At 40.2% G+C, this 18,520-nt stretch overlaps 1 protein-coding gene across 4 annotated transcripts in view; it reads left to right on the forward strand.

Moving 5' to 3' along the window:
• Nucleotides 1-18,520, forward strand: part of PDE4D (phosphodiesterase 4D) — a 1,110,805-nt gene that overhangs the window by 925,962 nt on the left and 166,323 nt on the right. For all 4 annotated transcript variants that reach the window (XM_081131077.1, XM_081131078.1, XM_081131080.1 and 1 more), the window contains one exon: nt 7,643-7,834. In XM_081131077.1, the coding sequence (XP_080987203.1) occupies nt 7,643-7,834 (192 nt within the window). The remainder of the gene's footprint in view (nt 1-7,642; nt 7,835-18,520) is intronic.

Here is an 18,520-nt window from a genome sequence, read left to right on the forward strand (position 1 = left end):
AGGAAAGAGAAATTGTCCCCTCTACCCTTCTTCAATTCTTACAGTTGGGCAAGTAACAAAATTGACATGACACCAGATTAACAGGAGAAAACCCACTTGATATGTGCACACAGGAGATTATAAATGATGCTCCAAGAAGTGATGAACCAGCCAGTTTTTTATACTTTTTAGACAAACAGTACATTTGTGAAGATGACAGAGGACAAGGACACTTATGTTTGGGTGTTCATTAGTGAGAAATCTAAACAAAGTTTAGGTTTGGACAGTAAATTTAGTAAAGGAGTAACAAACTTTGTTTATGTCAGCTTTCCTGCCCTGGATTCCGTAACTTCGGCAGCCAGGGTGTCTCCGTTAGTCCCCCTCAAGCAAGAGGGCACCTTTCACAGGGGAGATTTATTTCCTGCACTCAAGGAGTTAAGGGAGGGTCAGGGTGCCCTCCTGACGTGGGCTACTAGTCAGGTAACTTTCATTCAAAGCAACCGATAATGCCATGGTGGAATATTTTGGGATGGCCTGCTCTAGGCCCCAAGAATAAAATAGGAAGCCACTGGGGCATGGTAAGCAGGAACTCACAGGGATCTGATTTACATTTTAGCAGGATCAGTCTGCTACATAAAAAATAAATGTGTGTGTGGGGAGACGTAGGGGGCATATCATTAAGTATCAGTGTTGTAGTTTGGGCTTATCAAAGCAATTTTAGTTATGTAACACAGAATTAATTAATTAATTAATTAATTAATTCAGAAATACCCTACCCCTACCCCGTTAACAAAGATGTTCCCCTTTTGGGATCCAGCTTGATGAAGCCAGGTGTTGAGGAAAACTGCGTTTTGGAAATACAGGGTGTCCCCAAAAATGTATACACATTTTAACAGCTGATAGCTCAATTTTGAAAATGAAATGTATTTTAATAAGCACTGCCTTTATCATTATTGAAAGTATGCATATACATTTTTGGGGGGACACCCTACATAACAGTTTAGAAGTGGTCTCAGAGAGCAGATGGTTAGTAGAAAAATACAACCGAGTGAGTCCTTAGGGGCTGCATCTGACCCTTGGGTCCAGCCCAGCCAGGAGATGGGGACTTGACTGCTCGTACTGTGCGATCCACAGGTGAAGACGGGATGGAAGGGAAGGAGCGCACGGACCTTGTATTCTCAGCCACAGAGAAGCCTGAACGAAAGTTTCATATAAACCAGAGGCTACGACAAATACGGAACAGACACTTCCCCAGTCGGCATACAGTCAAGTTAAATACTGCATATTTGTGACTCGAACCGCCGGTTATTCTGGAGCCGTGCTGCAGCAGGGCCTCGTCCGCTGGCCGCAGGCTTTGCCGCTGCCGCCCACGCCGCAGTCCCACGCGAGGGCTCATATGAGATCCTTTTCTAAGCAGAGTTTCTTAAAGAAAAGTTTCCTTTAGGACAATCATTAAAAAGTAATCTATAAATGTCAAAGAAAACAATTCTAGCTTGGCGCTTTCAAAATTTTAGATCTAATAAATGTTTTTCAGAAAAACTGGCTTTCTACCACCTCATTTGGCAGAAACCCTTCTGGTTTCTAGTCCAACTATGAAACTCAGGCTGTCATTTTCACCTTGAAGCTCTTTATTGCCTTATGTTACTTGGGAGCATCACTGATGAGTCAGAAACAAATTTTCCAGAGATCACCTGACGTTTTTACCGACAAATAAGCATACACCTTTCGCCTTTGTTCCAGGCTTTTGCTTATAAAATCCATCTGGAAAAATAAAGGGTCAAGTGTTCCTGTGCTTAAATGTCAGTCCCTGTGCAAATACACCAGCGTGCACGCCGGCCTGCGCGCCTCACTTACCCGTGTAACTCACCGCAGGGGCTAACTGGCCCCTCGGGGTATCCTATTGAAACCTGAGATGCAGATTTTTATTGATTGGGAAAGATTGCCCTTTGCGCGTATCGCCGTAAAATACTATTTTCCACAGTCTCACCTCTATAGATAATCTGAGCAAAGTAGATATTAATATGGGGAATTTTAAGGAGCAGTTTTTCTTAACTCCAGAGAAGCCATTTGACCCTCAGGGAAATCTTGAATGGGAGATATCACTGGTATTACTTAGGAACAGGTTTCATAGCTTTGTAGTATCAATAACAATGAATAAACTATTATAAAGAGAAAGAAACATGTTTTTAGTAATTATCCAACTTGGGTTACACTTCTGTTAAGCTCAGGGGTGAGCCTTCCCCCTCCCCTTGAATGGCAAGCACCAAAATGGGTTTTATACATAACCAACAGCATGGGTTTCAGTATACATGGGAGATTCAGGCGCAGGAAAATAAATAGCAGTGTAATTTCCACTTGAAGTCCCCAGGGTACACCAGTTGCTAGAGACCTAAGGTCTAAAGGGCTGTTCCTGCTCGTTACATTCAGTGGAGGCCCCCCCAGGTTGTTGCTACCTCCGCGTCTTCCCCAGTTTCTAGCAGGAAACTATTCTTTCTCCTGGGTGAGAATATCTAGAGAAAAACCAACAGTCTCCACCCTCTCGCCAGGGTTATCTCCCTGGGGTTGCGGAGCAGGGTGGAGATGGAAAAGCAGCTGAAGTTCTCAGAACAACCTGGCTCCGGCATCTGTCGCCTCGCTGATTGTCAGGGTTGACCCTGGTGACTTGGCTGGCCAGCCCCAGTTCCCTGTCTCTCTCACCGCTCCCTTCGGGCTCCTCCCAGAGCTGCGCCCTCGGGTACAGAGCATGACCTAGCCCCAAAGTCCCCCTCAGAGAGAGAGAGCAGCAGCAGCACCAGCGACAATAGATGATAGCTGCTGCAGACCGGGAACCTGCCGCCACCAGGCAGCCGGCCACTTTCTTCTCTTCTGATCCTTAGGGTGGCCCTCGGGCTAGACCTCTGGAGATAGAGGCTTAGAAAGGGCCCGAGAGCTCGCCCAGCAGCCTGAGGCCAGACAGCTGCAGACCCAAGATTTGACATTTAAGCCACTTTTTCTAACTTCCGTCCTAACAGAACATTCTTCGGTCCTTCCCCATCTGCCAGCAGTGGTCGTATTCAGGCCTCATCCCGGAATTGGCCGGCACGCCTGATCGATAAGTTGATCAGAATGTTACTTTCAGAGAGTTAGCGTTTGAAGTCCCAGGCAAGCGACGAAGCTGAGTCGCTACTGGTAATGGGAGGCTGTGCCGACTGGTCACGAGATAACTCGTGTCAGCATTTACATTAACTACAGTAATTTTAAACACCTCGCTCACCTGTCACGATGGAAAAGTAGCCGGCTCCAGGCGAGTTCTGACTTGAAATAGCCGGTCAGCAAGTTAACATAAAGCCACTTCTCTACTTCAGCGGCTATTGTGAGGATGCAGTGTGAAAAAGTATCTAAAGCACAGAGCACAATGCCTGGCACATGGAAAGGGCTCCAAAAGTTATTATCATTATTATCATCATTATGGTTATCAGCAGCATCAGCATCATCTTCCTCAGAGATTACTACTCCCCGCGTGAAGATGCATTGCCTTGATTTGCCCTACACCCAGCCCTTCCCAAGGGGAGCTCCTTAGTTCTAATATTTAAAGGAATTGATAAGTAAACCTTTTGGTGAGGGAGGGAGTAGTGCTTTGGCTTATTTATTTATTTTTATATTTGTTGATTTATTTTTAATTTCAAAATCAATGTGTTTTATTTTCTCAAATAAAACAAATTGAAAGTGTACAACTGAACAGTTAACAGTATTCCCCATCTCACTCCCCTGAGAGATCAATGTTAAAAGTTGGTATGTGTCTCTCTACATATTTCTTTATAATAAGATTCTGCTGACACTCCTTACCTAACTTTCCATAAACATACTTAGCCCCACCTATTAGGTTGAACCATATGAAATTGCCACTTTTATAGGTCCCTACTATTATTTAATGTGAACCTTCAAATTGAGCCAGACACTAAGTGGCCAGTTTTATGCACATGCCTTACTTACTCCTTCTGGGGTTTGCTTTTAGTGCTTCACTTTTACTGCACACCCCTTATTCTCATTCTTTCAGTTTTTTCACGCTGCTGTAACAAATTACCATTGACTGGGTGGGTCATAAACAACAGAAATTTATTTCTCACAGTTCTGGAGGCTGGAAAGTCCAAGAACAAAGTGCCAGCAGATTCTGTGCCTGGTGAGGGCCTGCTTCTCCTGACATGTTGGAAGGGGCTAGGGAGCTCTGGACCTCTTTTATAAGACACTAATTCCATTCATGAGGGCTCCACCCTCCTGACCTAATCATCTCCCAAAGGCTCCATGTCCAAATAAGATCCCACTTAGAATTAGGTTTCATCATACAAATTTTGAGAGGCAGATACATTCAGTCTATGGCTCCTACCCAGCTCTACTCTGTCTGGATATTTTATCTGCCTTTCAGAGAAACACATCCTTCAGCTTCTTAAACTGCCTTTACATTCATTGTCTAAATCACATTCTCTGCTTGCCTATATAACACAATTTAGTAATTTAATATTTATATAATATTTAATACAGATATGTCATGTTTTGTTCTTTTTCTCTGTTGCTTCATGTTATATTGCCTTGTAGAGAAGTGCTATTTTTTTGTCATCTTTTTCTGTTTTTATTTTTTAAATATATCTTTATTGATTTCAGAGAGAGAAAAGGAGAGGGAGAGAGAGAGAAACATCAGTGATGAGAGAGTCATTGATCGGCTGCCTCCTGCACACCCCCGACTGGGGATCGAGCCCGCAACCTGGGCATGTGCCCTGACCTGGAGTCGAACCACGATCTCCTGGATCCTAGGTCGATGCTCAACCTCTGAGCCACTTCCAGCCGGGCAAGAAGTGCTATGTTTAAATCTCTGTATGTATTTAAGTCCTAACCTAAGGTTGTAGGAGAAACTATAAAAGTTTACTCGCTGAATCCTTCATAATGCAAAGACTGTTTTTCTATACAGTCATTCACCAGTACTAGCATTTGCTAATGCTTCTGCCTAGGGATTTGTAATATTACTGTACTACTTTTTCTCGATAAGGAATTTTGATTATAGGATCATTTAATATAATGGAAATCAACCATGCAAATAGCATCAGACTCTGGGCCCACCTCCCCCAAAAAACTGTATTCTGAGTAAACTTGTTACCAAAATTTAGAGAGATTTCCCAGACCATTAATGATACTGTTGTTACCTTACCCTAACACAATAGGTTTTCCATTATTATTTATGGAAATTAAATTAAGGCTTCTCAAGGTTTGTTGTTTTTTTTAAATAAAAGTGTAATGAAACATCAATGGCCATCTTTAGATCTTCATTCTCAATCTGTTTGTAAAGCTAACAGTACTAGTATTTTTAGATTAATATAAATTTGTAGATACTCTGTAATTCCTATAAATCGTGAGTTTTTAATTTTTGGATAATTTTTAAGAGGTTGTTTTTATGAGTCTTTTTTACATTTTATTTTTCAATTAATGTTTACATTCAATATTATTCTATATTAGTTTCAGGTGTACAGCATAGCGGTTAGATAATCATGTACTTTACAAAGGGATCCCCCTGATATTTCTGGTACCCACCTGGCACTGTGCACAGTTATTACAATATTATTGACTATATTCCCTATTCTGTAAGTACCCATTTGTACTTCTTAATCCCTTCACCTTTTACACCCAGTCCCTCAGCTCCCCTCCCCTCTGGCAACCATCAGTCTATTCTCTGTCTGTATGAGTCTTTTTCTATCTTGTTTGTTCATTTATTTTGTTCTTCAGATTCCACATATAAGTGAAATCATATGATACTGTCTTTCTCTGTCTGACAGCATAAGTCTAGGTTCATCCATACTGCCATGAGCCTTAAGAACTAGTTTAGGTCTTCAAGTTTATTTACAATAGATTTTCCTTATTTAAGAAAATGATCTCCATCTAGTGGACAACATGTTATATTACAACCTGCAAAGAAAAATATCAAAGGCCCTAGAATATCCCATATTAAGCATTTCATAACCTATTAATAATTATTTTTCTTAATAGGTAATATAATTGCAAAAATGTAATTATTTTAACTACTTACCAGTATTTGTTCTAAACTTTATAGTGCAGAGTCTCTGTAACACAATTCTAAGAAAATGTTAAATTGGAAGACATGTTTGTGACTGGTAAAGCTACATTATTAGTTTTTCCTCCTTTTTTTATTTTAAATAGAAGGATTGATTTAGAGTCAATATCCTTATTTAGTCATAGGTTCATAGGTGCCCCATGAAACATCCAGCCCCTAGCTTTTTTTTCCATTTCGGCTTCTAATCTTTGGGTCATAACACTATTAACAATTCCGATGGAGAAAATAAAGTACTGTTTGAAATTAGCTGGTTAGTAGTTTGAATAAAGGTTCTACCGGGGAAAACGTTGGTAACAGCTAAACTTGAATTCATTTATTTATTCATTAAACGATCTTTAACCACATACCTGAGTTATCACCCTCCTCTCGTAAGAACACATGTGAGTTGACTTTATTTTAATACTGGTTGATGTTTCACTAGAAAAGCTTTTGTGGACAGTTTATCTAGATGTGAAAAACCAGGCATGTGCGCTGCTTTTTCCCGCACTCTAGAATCTGTATTGCCCGCGCGATGCCTTTCATTCATTCAGGCGTTCATTCAAATCGCTTAGCAACGGTTCTGCTAAGAACTCTCAGCCTCCATTCTCGGAGAGCTCACAGCTAGGACTGGAGGCCAAGTAGTGAGAATTTCTGTTCCTGGTGAATGCTACCGATGAGTAGGAAGGTGTCTTGGGAGCACAAAGAAGGGCATCTCGCGCCTCCCAGCTGAAGCCTGAAGCCTCAGGGCTGACTAGGCCGGCAGGGAACTGAAGGTTAGGTGGCAACAGCCTGAGACAGGGCTCAGTGTGAGTGGGGCTGAAATGCCTGAGGAGCAAGGCTGCAATGTTGAGGCTGGGGAAATGGTCATTTGTAATTAAGAATGGATTATGAAGACTGTCTAGCCAAGAAATTTGGACTTTATCCTGAGGACAGTAGTGAGCTCCTGAAAGGTTTTAAAGTGACGAATGACATAGTCAGATTTCTAGTATAAGAAGAATCACTCTTGGTACAGGTAGAAAATAGATGCAAGAGACTAATTTTAAGGCTGTTATAATAATGTGGGTGAGAGTTGATGGAACCCTGGGCTTAATATATTGGCAGTGGAGGTGGAGGGAGGTGGCCACAATAGAAAGTAGTGGTTGGGTAAGTGTAGGCCAAAGGGAGAGAAGCCCGCCCAGGTTGGGGAAGCAATGATATTAGGCATACAATGGGACTTGTTGAATTGAACCAAAATTACTCTGTATTTGTAATTACCATGTATTTGTTCTTTTCCTGAAAGGAATTCTGTATTTAGGAGAATCATTCCTTTCAGAATGGTTTCTTTTAACTAAAGTTGAGTTTAGAGAGACCTATGTCTTGTATCTGGTTGGTTAACAAAAGTATTAAGTATCCCAAAGTTAGGAAAACAAGAGTATAAAGTCAGCGTGTGTGTTTTTACTTTTGTGTATTTCAGTATTATTGCTTTTTAACAGCAGGAGTCAGCTGTAGTTTTCCCACTGTCAGTTCCTAAAGTGTGAAATCTCCCTTTACTAAAATATCAACATGCAAATACTCACAGTGATGTCATTCCTTCTACTTCGTTTATAGTTTTGATGTGGACAATGGCACATCTTCGGGACGGAGTCCCTTGGATCCCATGACCAGCCCAGGATCTGGGCTAATTCTCCAAGCAAACTTTGTCCACAGCCAACGCCGGGAGTCGTTTCTGTACCGATCCGACAGCGACTATGACCTCTCTCCAAAGTCTATGTCCCGGAACTCCTCCATCGCCAGTGATATGTAAGTAGGAGCGTGAGCAGAGACAAGAGGGAGCCTCTGTAGAAAATCAAGTTTATCTCTAGAGTTGATGATGTAATAATACCACCATTCTAGAGTTTAAAAAGAATAGTGAGGAAAAGCATACAATCTGAAGATAAATGGTTGATTTAACTGGAGTACGCTGTCACTCTTGATAAGAAACATTTATTTTCCCACAGATACATTGTCTGGAAAAAGTGAGAATTATATTTTTAATGGAAACATTTACACTTAAAACATTACCTTATATTCATGTTGGACCTAAGTTTTAGCTACCCAGACACATTCATGTTTTCTAATATTTGGAAAAGCTTTAAACTCAGTTGGAAAATCCCTGTGATATTCGAGTGTATAGCATTTTGAATATATCTCAGTTGATGTTCTATACAGATGTTAGCACTGGTTTCCAGATCATTCGAGAGGTCTTTGTGGGTTTTGCCTAAATTAAACCATTGTTGGAATATGAATCGCTGGAGGCAAGCACAGAAAACATTAGACAAACTTGAATATTATTTAAGAGATGACACAGCTTAGAAAATAATTAAAACTGATGAGCGGGTTCACAGATCATACATTATTATTAGCTCATTTTCTCAGCACAATCCAGTCCTGTGTTTACTGTCATGTTCTTTAGCTTTCTAAGTTGTAGAGGCTTCTAAATAGGACCTTATTTTCACTCAACACTTGCACTGTCATTTGTGGTAATTCTTACCATTGTATGTAGAGTCAGTCCCCACTTCCCTTCTCTGCATCTAGATGTTTGTCCAGTAGCATTCACCATTTTCTCATGCTACCATCTCAAAAACTCAGGACTGGTTGTAATTCATCTTACAGGAATTAACTTATATGAGGGTCTTATTTGAGGGCCTATGAGGGTCTAGGGTTATTCTTGGCTTCCCCAGATCACTAACGTATTCCAGTAGGTCTGAATAGGGTCTAGAAATGAAACTGTACTTTACTCACTTTCACAGCATGCAGCTCTTGGTTGCCATTTTATTAACACTTGTAAAATTATTATATAATTATTAATACTTGTAAAATTATTATATAATTAATGCTCTAGTCTCCCTAGGAATGAGCAACTAAACCACGATCATTTTGATTCAAATACTGAATTATTAAACTCTTACCGTGTAGCTGTCCCTGTTCATAGCACTGTAGGAAGTATATGAAAATCATAAAACAATGTTCTTGCTTTCAAATAACGGATAATCTATGGAATAACATCTCAGATCAAATGGTTAGTGGAAAAGACAGTAGGTAAGCCTTACATTGTGTCCCTGTGGACTACAGGGAAAAGCATCTCACTGTCTGCTTTAATAATGCACAAGACTACACTGTCTTTCAAAAGTCGGGCATCTTTTTTGGCATTGGAACCTGTTCGGTAAGTTATACCTCCCCATTCTCCCGCCCCACCCCCAGATCTACATCTGTTCTCTACATTTCCTTACCATGTTGTGTTGCCTTAATGTTCGGAAATCGATCTCCCATTCTCATTGACCTCTGAAATCTATTCATTTCAAGACTTGAAATGAATAGATGCCACTTCCATAAAGTGGAAGGCATGTTGCCAGTTATTAGAGGAAATACCAGGTGGTTTTCATCTCCCAGCTTTTATCATTGTTGTGTTCTCTGTTCCCTCCTTCTCCCAGACCTCTCCTTCACCAGCTCCTCTTATCACCCCTTAACATACTGCATTTCCCTGAAGTACAGCCCCTGACCCTCTGGACTCTCCTTTTGAAAACTGTTTTGCGTATGTGTTCAACTACCAGCTTTTATCAGATAACGTATTGCTCGGTATCTCTGGCCCTGCAACTTCAGTTGACCTACAGATCTTAAACCACTTAAACACTTTCTATAAATTCGCACTTTCTTACTCCACTGAGCCTCACAATCATTAATTAGTACATGTTCATCTTTAGTAAATGAGCTTCAGATCTATGGCACTTAATTGCATCCTGGAAATTTACACTTTTTTGTTCAACTGTTGCCTAACACTCGTTAATTAGTACATAGAGGTTTACAGTTGCTCATATGGAAAATAATACAGTAATTAATAAATAATAATAGAAGAATAAACTCTATGTTTCGTGTACTCACAACTGTAAACCTACTTGGGCCCCACCCTGTATTTATCATTAATTCCTTGTATTAATGGCATCCACCCTTCTTCATCCCAAAACAACTTCCTTCTTCCAATGACTCTATCTCTAAGTGTTTTGTTTGTTTGTTTGAAAAGAGGGGTAGGAGAATTTTTTGAATTTTTAAAAAATATATATCTTTATTGATTACAGAGAGAGGAAGGGAGAGGGGGAGAGAGAGAGAGAGAAACATCAGTGATGAGAGAGTCATTGATCAGCTGCCTCCTGCACGCCCCCTCCTAGGGATCGAGCCCGCAACCCGGGCATGTGCCCTGACCGGAAATCGAACCTTGATCTCCTGGATCCTAGGTTGACGCTCAACCGCTGAGCCATGCCAGCCAGGCTTTTTCTGAGTTACTTTTATCCCACTTTCTTGGGTGTAAAATTTAAGACATTTATTTGTTCATTTATACATAATTAAAACACTTACTGAGCAACTCTAGTGCATTCAAAGCTCCCAGTATGCAGATGGGGTGGTCTTGCACTCATGACCTTTATAATAAAGTGCAGTAACACCATCTGTGAGGCATTTACAAAACTATAGAAGCAGAGAGAGGAGTAGGAGAGTTTGCCACCCAGGGAGAGCCAGGCTAAAGGAGCAAGGTTTGCATAGTCTGAGGCAAGGGAGCTCATGGCTCAGTTAAGGGATGGCAGTCATTGGTGTGAGCAGGGAAATGTGGCAGACGGGAAAGAACATTTGAATACAGTGTATGGGACCTAAGAGCCACAAAGGTTTGTAGTTGGGATTTGTCGTGATCAAATTCCTACTTTTACTGCATTCTGATTACTCTATTGTTGAATGATTACATAGTAAAGTTACTGCAGGGAAGTGGATTATGTTGAAATTCGGAGGAATAAAGAAGGTTAAATACGATGGAGGCCCAGGTCAAGGGAGCGGTGTTGCGATGAAGGGGCTGGTCCAGAAGCAAGAGGCTTACAGAGTGGTGGTGGGGGCACAGTCAGTGGAGAAGGGGGATCGGAGAAAATGCTGGAGCTTTGCCCCTGAAGGAGTAAACTAATGGCGATGCTGACATGAGGAACACAGGATGGAGCGTGGACACCGTAATGGCACATAGTAGGTAATGATTTGGGCTTTTACATGGTAAGGATGGAACTCTCGGGAAAACAGGCAGCAGGTCAAGGACAAGGTCAGAGAGCAGAAACAACAGTCCGGAGAACGAAGAGAAATTAGAAAACCAATTCCGTTCTGTGCCTACTAGGATGAATGACGACTGGGCGACTGGGCGGGGTGTCCTAGTGCAGCGGTCCTTAGGAGCCCGGTGCGTTCAGGACGGAATGGAAAGTTCGGGATGGAATGGAAAGTTCGGGATGGAATGGAAAGTTCGGGATGGAATGAAAGCGAAGCAGCAGTGAGCTCGGGCGCCTCTTGAGAAGGGCGATACGTCGCAGGAGGAGGGAGCACTAAGCTGCTTGAGGGGAACTCGGCTCAAAGGGAGTTTTCCTCTAATGCATGAACCCTGAACCGAGGGAAAGCGGGTGTTAAATATGGAGCTGTAGCTACTGACAAAAGGATTATTATGAGCTCAAGTAAACAGACTCATCTTGGGAGAGTGATAGAGACAGTGTTACTTAGGAAGGGCAAAGAAGGAAAACCCAGTGAAAGGGAAATAGAAGTTGGAGACAAAGGGAAAACGTTTACAGAATTCTTGGCTAGTGGTCCATGCCTTTTTATTGAGATAGAAAGTATCGCCGTCAACAAGTAAAGGAAAGGGGGTGGGGCAGCCTGAGAACAGGGAAAGGGCTTAGAAGAGCCCCTCTGCCGGCCAGAGGAGAGGAGAGAAGAGAACAGGGGTGAGTCGGAAGGTGCAGAACAGCCCGTAGGTGATAACGGTGCTGAATGGGTGAGTGACCAGCTCTAATGTCATCTCCTCCAGCGTCACCAAAGGGGAAGCAACTTGGCTTTAGATGGAGGCCAGAGACAAACGCATGGTGAGTTAGGAGTGTATTAATTGGCTGCATTTTTTAATGAGAGTATCATTTTTTTTACTCACTTAGCAATTATTGATAGCACCTATTTTATGCCAGGATATCATTTGAGACATTATAGATCCATGAAAACAAGATAAAAATTTTGTTTGGATCATGCATTTCTGTCTTTATTTTTTTTAATTATATGCAGAAAAGGAGGCTTACCCAGTCAATATTGAGATTTCTATATAAATCCCTATTTTCACTTACACATCGATCACTTTTGTCAGTGCTAGACCCTTATTGAATTGTTCTTAATGTCCTCTGCATCGTTTCCTAAGCCATTTAAGGAAAATTAATCCCACTACTGGAACATTTATGTGATGTGTTTCTTGAGATAAGATATGCTGGGGAGTATTAGTAAATCATTCTCACTACATCCCCGCAATATGAAACATAAAGATGTGTTTCACAAATACAGCGAAAGAAAGCCTTCAAGAAAAACCAGGTCAGGACTGGCAAACACTGGGCTTTGAGGTCCTGGTCAGATTTGCTGAAGAAACGTCCCCAATTATCCCTTCTTATTGCAGTTTCTCTCGGGCTTTGTGTCAGCTCTCCCTTAAGGGTTTTGAGACTTCAGGGCTGTTCTTAACCTAGGTTGAAAAAAAAATTGCTGTCACTGACTACTACGGGTTTGCCTAAACATATGCTGCCGCAGGTGCCTAAACATGTGCGAGGCACTCGTTCCTGCGTTCCTCCCGTGGAAAGAGGCGAGTTAAAAGCAGAAAGAGAAAGAACAGCTGCGTGCACCTCGGCATGTGTGGGAGGCTGCGCTGTGGCAGGAAATCATTTAGGCAACCCAGTGAATGACTTAGTCTGCTAGTAAATGTTATGAATGATCCCAAGACCATCGTTTCACTTCCAGAGAGAACACGTCTGCGTGCAGATCTCACATTTCCATGTCTCAATATCCATTCCTCCTTTGGGACTTAGAGAAGTTCAAATTAAATTTGTTATTTCCACCACGGCCAGTTTTGTTTCTTTGGCTGGTTATTCTTACTATGTTTTTGATTGTTTGTTTTTAGTTTTGGGGTTTTTTCCCTCAAAATCACAAGCATTCTGATTTATATGTTATCTAAAGGTCCTTTGGGTGATTTTTTAAAAGTGTATTAAAGTAAAACTTTCATCTAATCTTGACTATTTTCAGTTATAAATATATTTTTATAGACGCTATAAGGAAGGCAGTTAGTAAAAAGAACTCTTACATTAAGTCATGGAGTTAATTTCATGTGTTGACTGCACACTTTTTTGGTTATTTTTTATTTTATTTTTTTATTATTGTCTTTCTTGGAGGACATATAACTAAGGTTTTGTAAAGATTGCTCAAGAGCTGCACTGGTCAACATGATAGCCATTAGTCACATGTGGCTTCTTAGTTTAAGTGAATTAACGTTAAATAAAAGTAAAAACCAGTTCCTCAGTTGCACCAGCCACATTTCAAGTGCTAAGTGGCCACATGTGGCTAGAGGATAATGTACTGGACAACACAGAATATTTCCATCATTGCAGAAATTTCTTTTGGACAGTGCTATTTTAGAGTCTAGAATATGTATTTCTTTGTGGCTTCAGAATAGCTGAATCCATTTGAGCATGCAGAAAGCAGCATGGTGTGGTGGAAACTAAACAGTATTTTAAAGCCTGGATTTAAATCCAGCTATACTGCCCATTTCCACGCCTTAGGATTTCATGACTCAGTCAGCCTTTGAAAACCACCTGGGAGACTGGCCTAGGGTTACTGAGTGCTGTGCTCACTTTGCCAGGTAAAGGACTCTAACAAGAAAATGTCCATCAATATACACAGTCCCTTTATTTTTAAAAGGCATTTCACTTCAATAAAAAAGAAAGGGTATATTCTCAGAATAAAAGAGAGTTTTCCAAAGGAATTTAGCTTTTTAAAAACCTCACTCCGTGGTCCATGTTTGTTCTCGCTTTGGCACAGACCAATGAACATTCTTTTGGGCAGGCACCAAGTCTCAGCTTGGCTTCTGTAAATCACTGAGCTCTGCCACTTGCCAAGGGCATGGGCACCAAGGAGCCTTTAGTTCTCAGAGCCTAGTTCCTTATCTTCAACAGGAATATGAGCATCCGTTTAATGCAGAGCCATCAGAATTAAATACAGAGTATCAGTAGAGCTCAGCGTCTGGTACATAGTAGATAGGCATAAACGGACTGCTCTCGCTCCTCTCTCTTCAATCATGCACTTCCTTTTAATCTACCAAATCTTTTTACCACATGAAGATCTTTAAAAATATTGTCGTACTAGCTACCCATAAATCTTCTCCCCAGGAGCCCCTCCTGGAGAAAAACCAAGAGGACAGGGCCACTGACGCTAAGGATGGGCCTGTCAAATAAGGGAAACTGTGAAAGCAGAGCCTGTTCCTAGAACATAGAGTGAGGGCGATTGTGAAAGCTGGCTGTGTACCCAGCCCTTCCCCCTTTTTCCTTCCCCCTGCATGGGAGTCAACACTCAAACCATGTGACAGTAATCTATGACATCAACACTTCTGGAAATCTATTGTATTGGCTTTTAGTAAATAAAAGAACTAAATATGCTTAGTGAGTGTGTCTACACACATGTGCAAAACAATTTTTAACTTATTGAAATTGGAAAATATTTTTATATATATATATTTGAAAACAAATTGTCTTATGTGCCATCACATAACTGACATACTTAAGGTTATTTATTGGCATTAGGTACCTTCTTTAACAAAGCCTATATTTTTGTTTTATGACAGGTAAAGAACAGATTATACTTCAGACTAGAGAATTTTTGTGTATATTACATTAAGTCCAGTTCCATTTGCTTTATCATCAGTATATGTGATATGAGCACACGTGGGCCAAAATTGAGGGATCTTACGGGGTTTTTTGGCCAATATCAGGCCAGTCTTTAATTCTTAAAATGTTAATAAGAAGTGAAAAAATTATTTAAAGTTCAGAAGATTAAATAACTTCTAAGGTCACATCTATTTCTAAAGTTATATGATTTTTGCCCGGCCAGGCGTGGCTCAGTGGTTGATCCAGGAGATTGAGGTTCGATTCCCGGTCAAGGCACATGCCCGGGTTGTGGACTCGATCCCTAGTAGGGGGCGTGCAGGAGGCAGCCAATCAATGATTCTCTCTCATCATTCATGTTTCTCTCTCTCTTTCTTCCTCCTTTCCTCTCTCTGAAATCAATAGATATATTTAAATAAAAATATTTAAAAAGTTAAAAAATAAAGTTATATGAATTTTTAATTGTTTGCAGTTATTACTGCCATTATTATTTATAATTTTGTTAGATTTTTATAAATAATTATATTAAAAGTCTGTTTTAAGAAATAAAAAATAATCATAACATATTACAAGGGCTCCAGTGCTAAAGTCAAGAAGACATTAAGCTACTTTGCTGAGCATCAGTGGAAGAGATTTTAGAATAAGCTACCACTCAATTCTTTTAGGAAATTACAATTTGAGGACAAAGAAAAGGTTAAAGGTACAGAAGGTGAGCCATTTCCTCATAAAGTTAAGAATTTAGATGGGCCTCATTCATCTGTTTTTATAGAATAGGGTATTAGCTTGTTTGTCTGTTAAAGTTGAGGAAAGGCTTATAATTTGGTTTCTCCTTTTTGTGCTTGTATGGAATATAAATACAAAGGTATTTATATTCAGATGGGGTAAACATTTCAACATGATGATTAATAACTATACTTAGCCTTATAGAAAAACTGTTGAAACTGTTGTACAGATACTAATGACTTTGAGTTTAACAGGGAAAAATTTCAGATTGGAAGACATTACCTTACACAAGAAAGAACTGCTTTAATTTTGCTCTTATATTAATTTACATTATTTTTGGTTCTTAGTTAAATGTTTCTGGGTATTCTTGCCAAAATGTAAATTTCAGTAGTTGTGACTTTTGACCAGAGGACTAAGCTTTCGTTTTAAATGGGTTCCTTTAATTCTAAGTGGCAAGAGTTTCAGAGAGGAAAATTGCATTCAGGTGTGGCTCAGATTGGCTTTGTTATACAGGAACTTCAGTCCCTGGGGTCATAAATGGAGTTGCTACTTAATTTTTTCTTGATTTACAAGGGAAGTAGTTCTAAATTAAAAGGCCAAGAGATAGAGAGGAGCCATATCCTCAGGTTAACCTGAAACCAGTGAAGCACAGTTTTTCATTTTTGTTTTTTGTTGGTTTGTTTTAGCAGTATATTGTCTACTAGCAGTTTATTAAAATCATAATGCCTCCTTCATAAGTAATTTGTAAGGGGTCATTATAGTCTTAAATGTGACATTTATAATTTCTCAGAGCCATCGTTTTTATTTTAGAAAAAAATAAATCATCTTTTAAAAATGATATCTGTGGAAAAATATAATTTGGTTTTGCAAAATGTACTAGGTAGCCAAAATTTTCCACAATACTTTTATTGTCTGAAACCATAGTTTTGTGATTTTAATTAAAAATGGTAGTAACATAAAGTTTTCAACATCCCCATGAATTTAGTACTCAATGAACCTAATTTCTCATGTAGTATTTTATTTACTTATTTATTTTAATCCTCTCCTGAGGATATTTTTCCATTGCTTTTTAGGTAGAGGGGAAGGGGAGGTGGGTCGGAGAGAGAGAAACATCGATGTGAGAAAGACACATCAATTAACCTCCTGCTCATGCCCAGGCCAGTCCAGGGAACAAACCTGCAGCCCAGGTATGTGCCCTTGACCAGGAATCGAACCCAAGACTCTTCAGTGTGTGGGGCCAACACTCTAATCACTGAGCCACACCGGCCAGGGCGCTGTAATATTTTAATATCTAGCTTTGTCTACGGGTGTTTTATCAAAATAAGCATGTTTTCTTTACTAAGTTATTTTTAAAGGGATGAATGAGCTAAAATGAATCTGAGTAATTCATGCAATTATTTAATTTTTTAAATTTTAAAATAGAATCAGCACTTACATTTTAATACATTTGGGTTGATAGCTACTTGAAAACTTTAAAGATTATTAAACATAGGCTGGAATCTTTAAAAAGTCTTTATAGGCCCTGGTGGTGTAGCTCAGTTGGTTGGGTGTTGGCCCATGCACCAAAAGGTTGTTGGTTTGATTCCCAGTCAGGGCACACGCCCGGGCTGCAGGCTCAATCCCTGATGGGGGGGGGGGGGGGTGCAGGAGGCAGTCAGTCAATGTTCCTCTCTCACATTGATGTTTCTCTTTCCCTCTCCCTCCTTTCTCTCTCAAAAATATAAAAGCAGGCAAAATTTTCATGATTCAGTATGATTAATGTTAAAAAGAAAGATATAAAATGGAACAATACAGCATGATTCTAATTGTGTAAGAAATCATGCATTCCATACAAATCATGTGTAACATACATGTGCTCACATACAGCCAGACAGGAAATGTTACCAACAGTTATCTTTGGGGAGTTCTTTAAATTTTTCTGTATTTCTCAAAGTTTCTATGGTTAATTTGTGTTTTACATTCAAATATACATATAATTTTTAAAAGACCAAGTACATTATGTTGTGTGTTTGTCTATTTCATGTCTGTACTTCAGTGAACATGGGCATAGAGGGTGGGGAGCAGGTCTGTCCCTCCTGTGGCTAATTCTTAGGTGTGGTCAAATAGCCCAGGCACCAGGACACATTTCTATGTACATATTAAAAATAAGAACATACTTGTTTACCTATAATTCTAAAAGAGGTGGATCGAAGGTGAATTGATAACTGGGGGATAGTTTTGAGCCTAAGGAAAGAAAGACATCAGGATTTCAAAATACCTATTTTCTGTATGTTTATCAATCTTCTAATACTACTGACAAAATCCAGAGGAGAATTTCTTTCTAGTTTCACAGCAACAGGAATGCAGCACAGAGCAAAGTTTTCCAAGGCTGGGTTTAGAGCACAGCCTCAGCCCACGGCTCCTCTTCAGAGCGCTGGTTCATAGAACCACTTACGCTGAAATTTGTGCTGCATGATATTCAGAGGCAGCAGCTACTCTGTGGCCACCGATGCTCTTAGTATCATAGGATTAAAGTTCTTTGCTCAATAAAGTATGAACTTTCCTCTAATGCATTGCAGCTCCTTTCCCTTCTGCTTCGGTAATAATAAAGCATGGAAAGGCTGCTGCCCAGTGTGTTTCAACACAATCGAACTAGTTTACAAAATTATATTTTCAGGTGCTGCTGTTGGTCGAACTTATTTTGTAAGGTGACAGGGGCTTTTCCACATTTAAGTACTTGAATAGTTTCTGGATCCCAATGAGGCCTCTGTAAGAGGGTTTGCTTTTGGGTTTTTCTCCTTTGGTTTTTTCCCAGCGTCTCTGGCTTCCTATTACAGAAAGACTGAGGGTAGAAAAAGAAAGTAGTAAATGCTATACACGTAGGGGAAGGATGGCCAAAGGCAAAGGGATTTTTCTTGACTCTAGGGTCGTTGCACTTGGAAAGAACAGAAAATTCAGTAGTGCACCTTAAGCCTCTGACCCCCGCCCCCAGCAGGGCAGGCTCAGAGGCACTCAGCAGGAAAGGGGTGCAGCCTGGAGCCTGCCCTTTATCAGGACA

Source organism: Miniopterus schreibersii (genome assembly GCF_964146895.1).
Source record: "Miniopterus schreibersii genome assembly, chromosome: 3".
Classification (NCBI taxonomy): domain Eukaryota; kingdom Metazoa; phylum Chordata; class Mammalia; order Chiroptera; family Miniopteridae; genus Miniopterus; species Miniopterus schreibersii.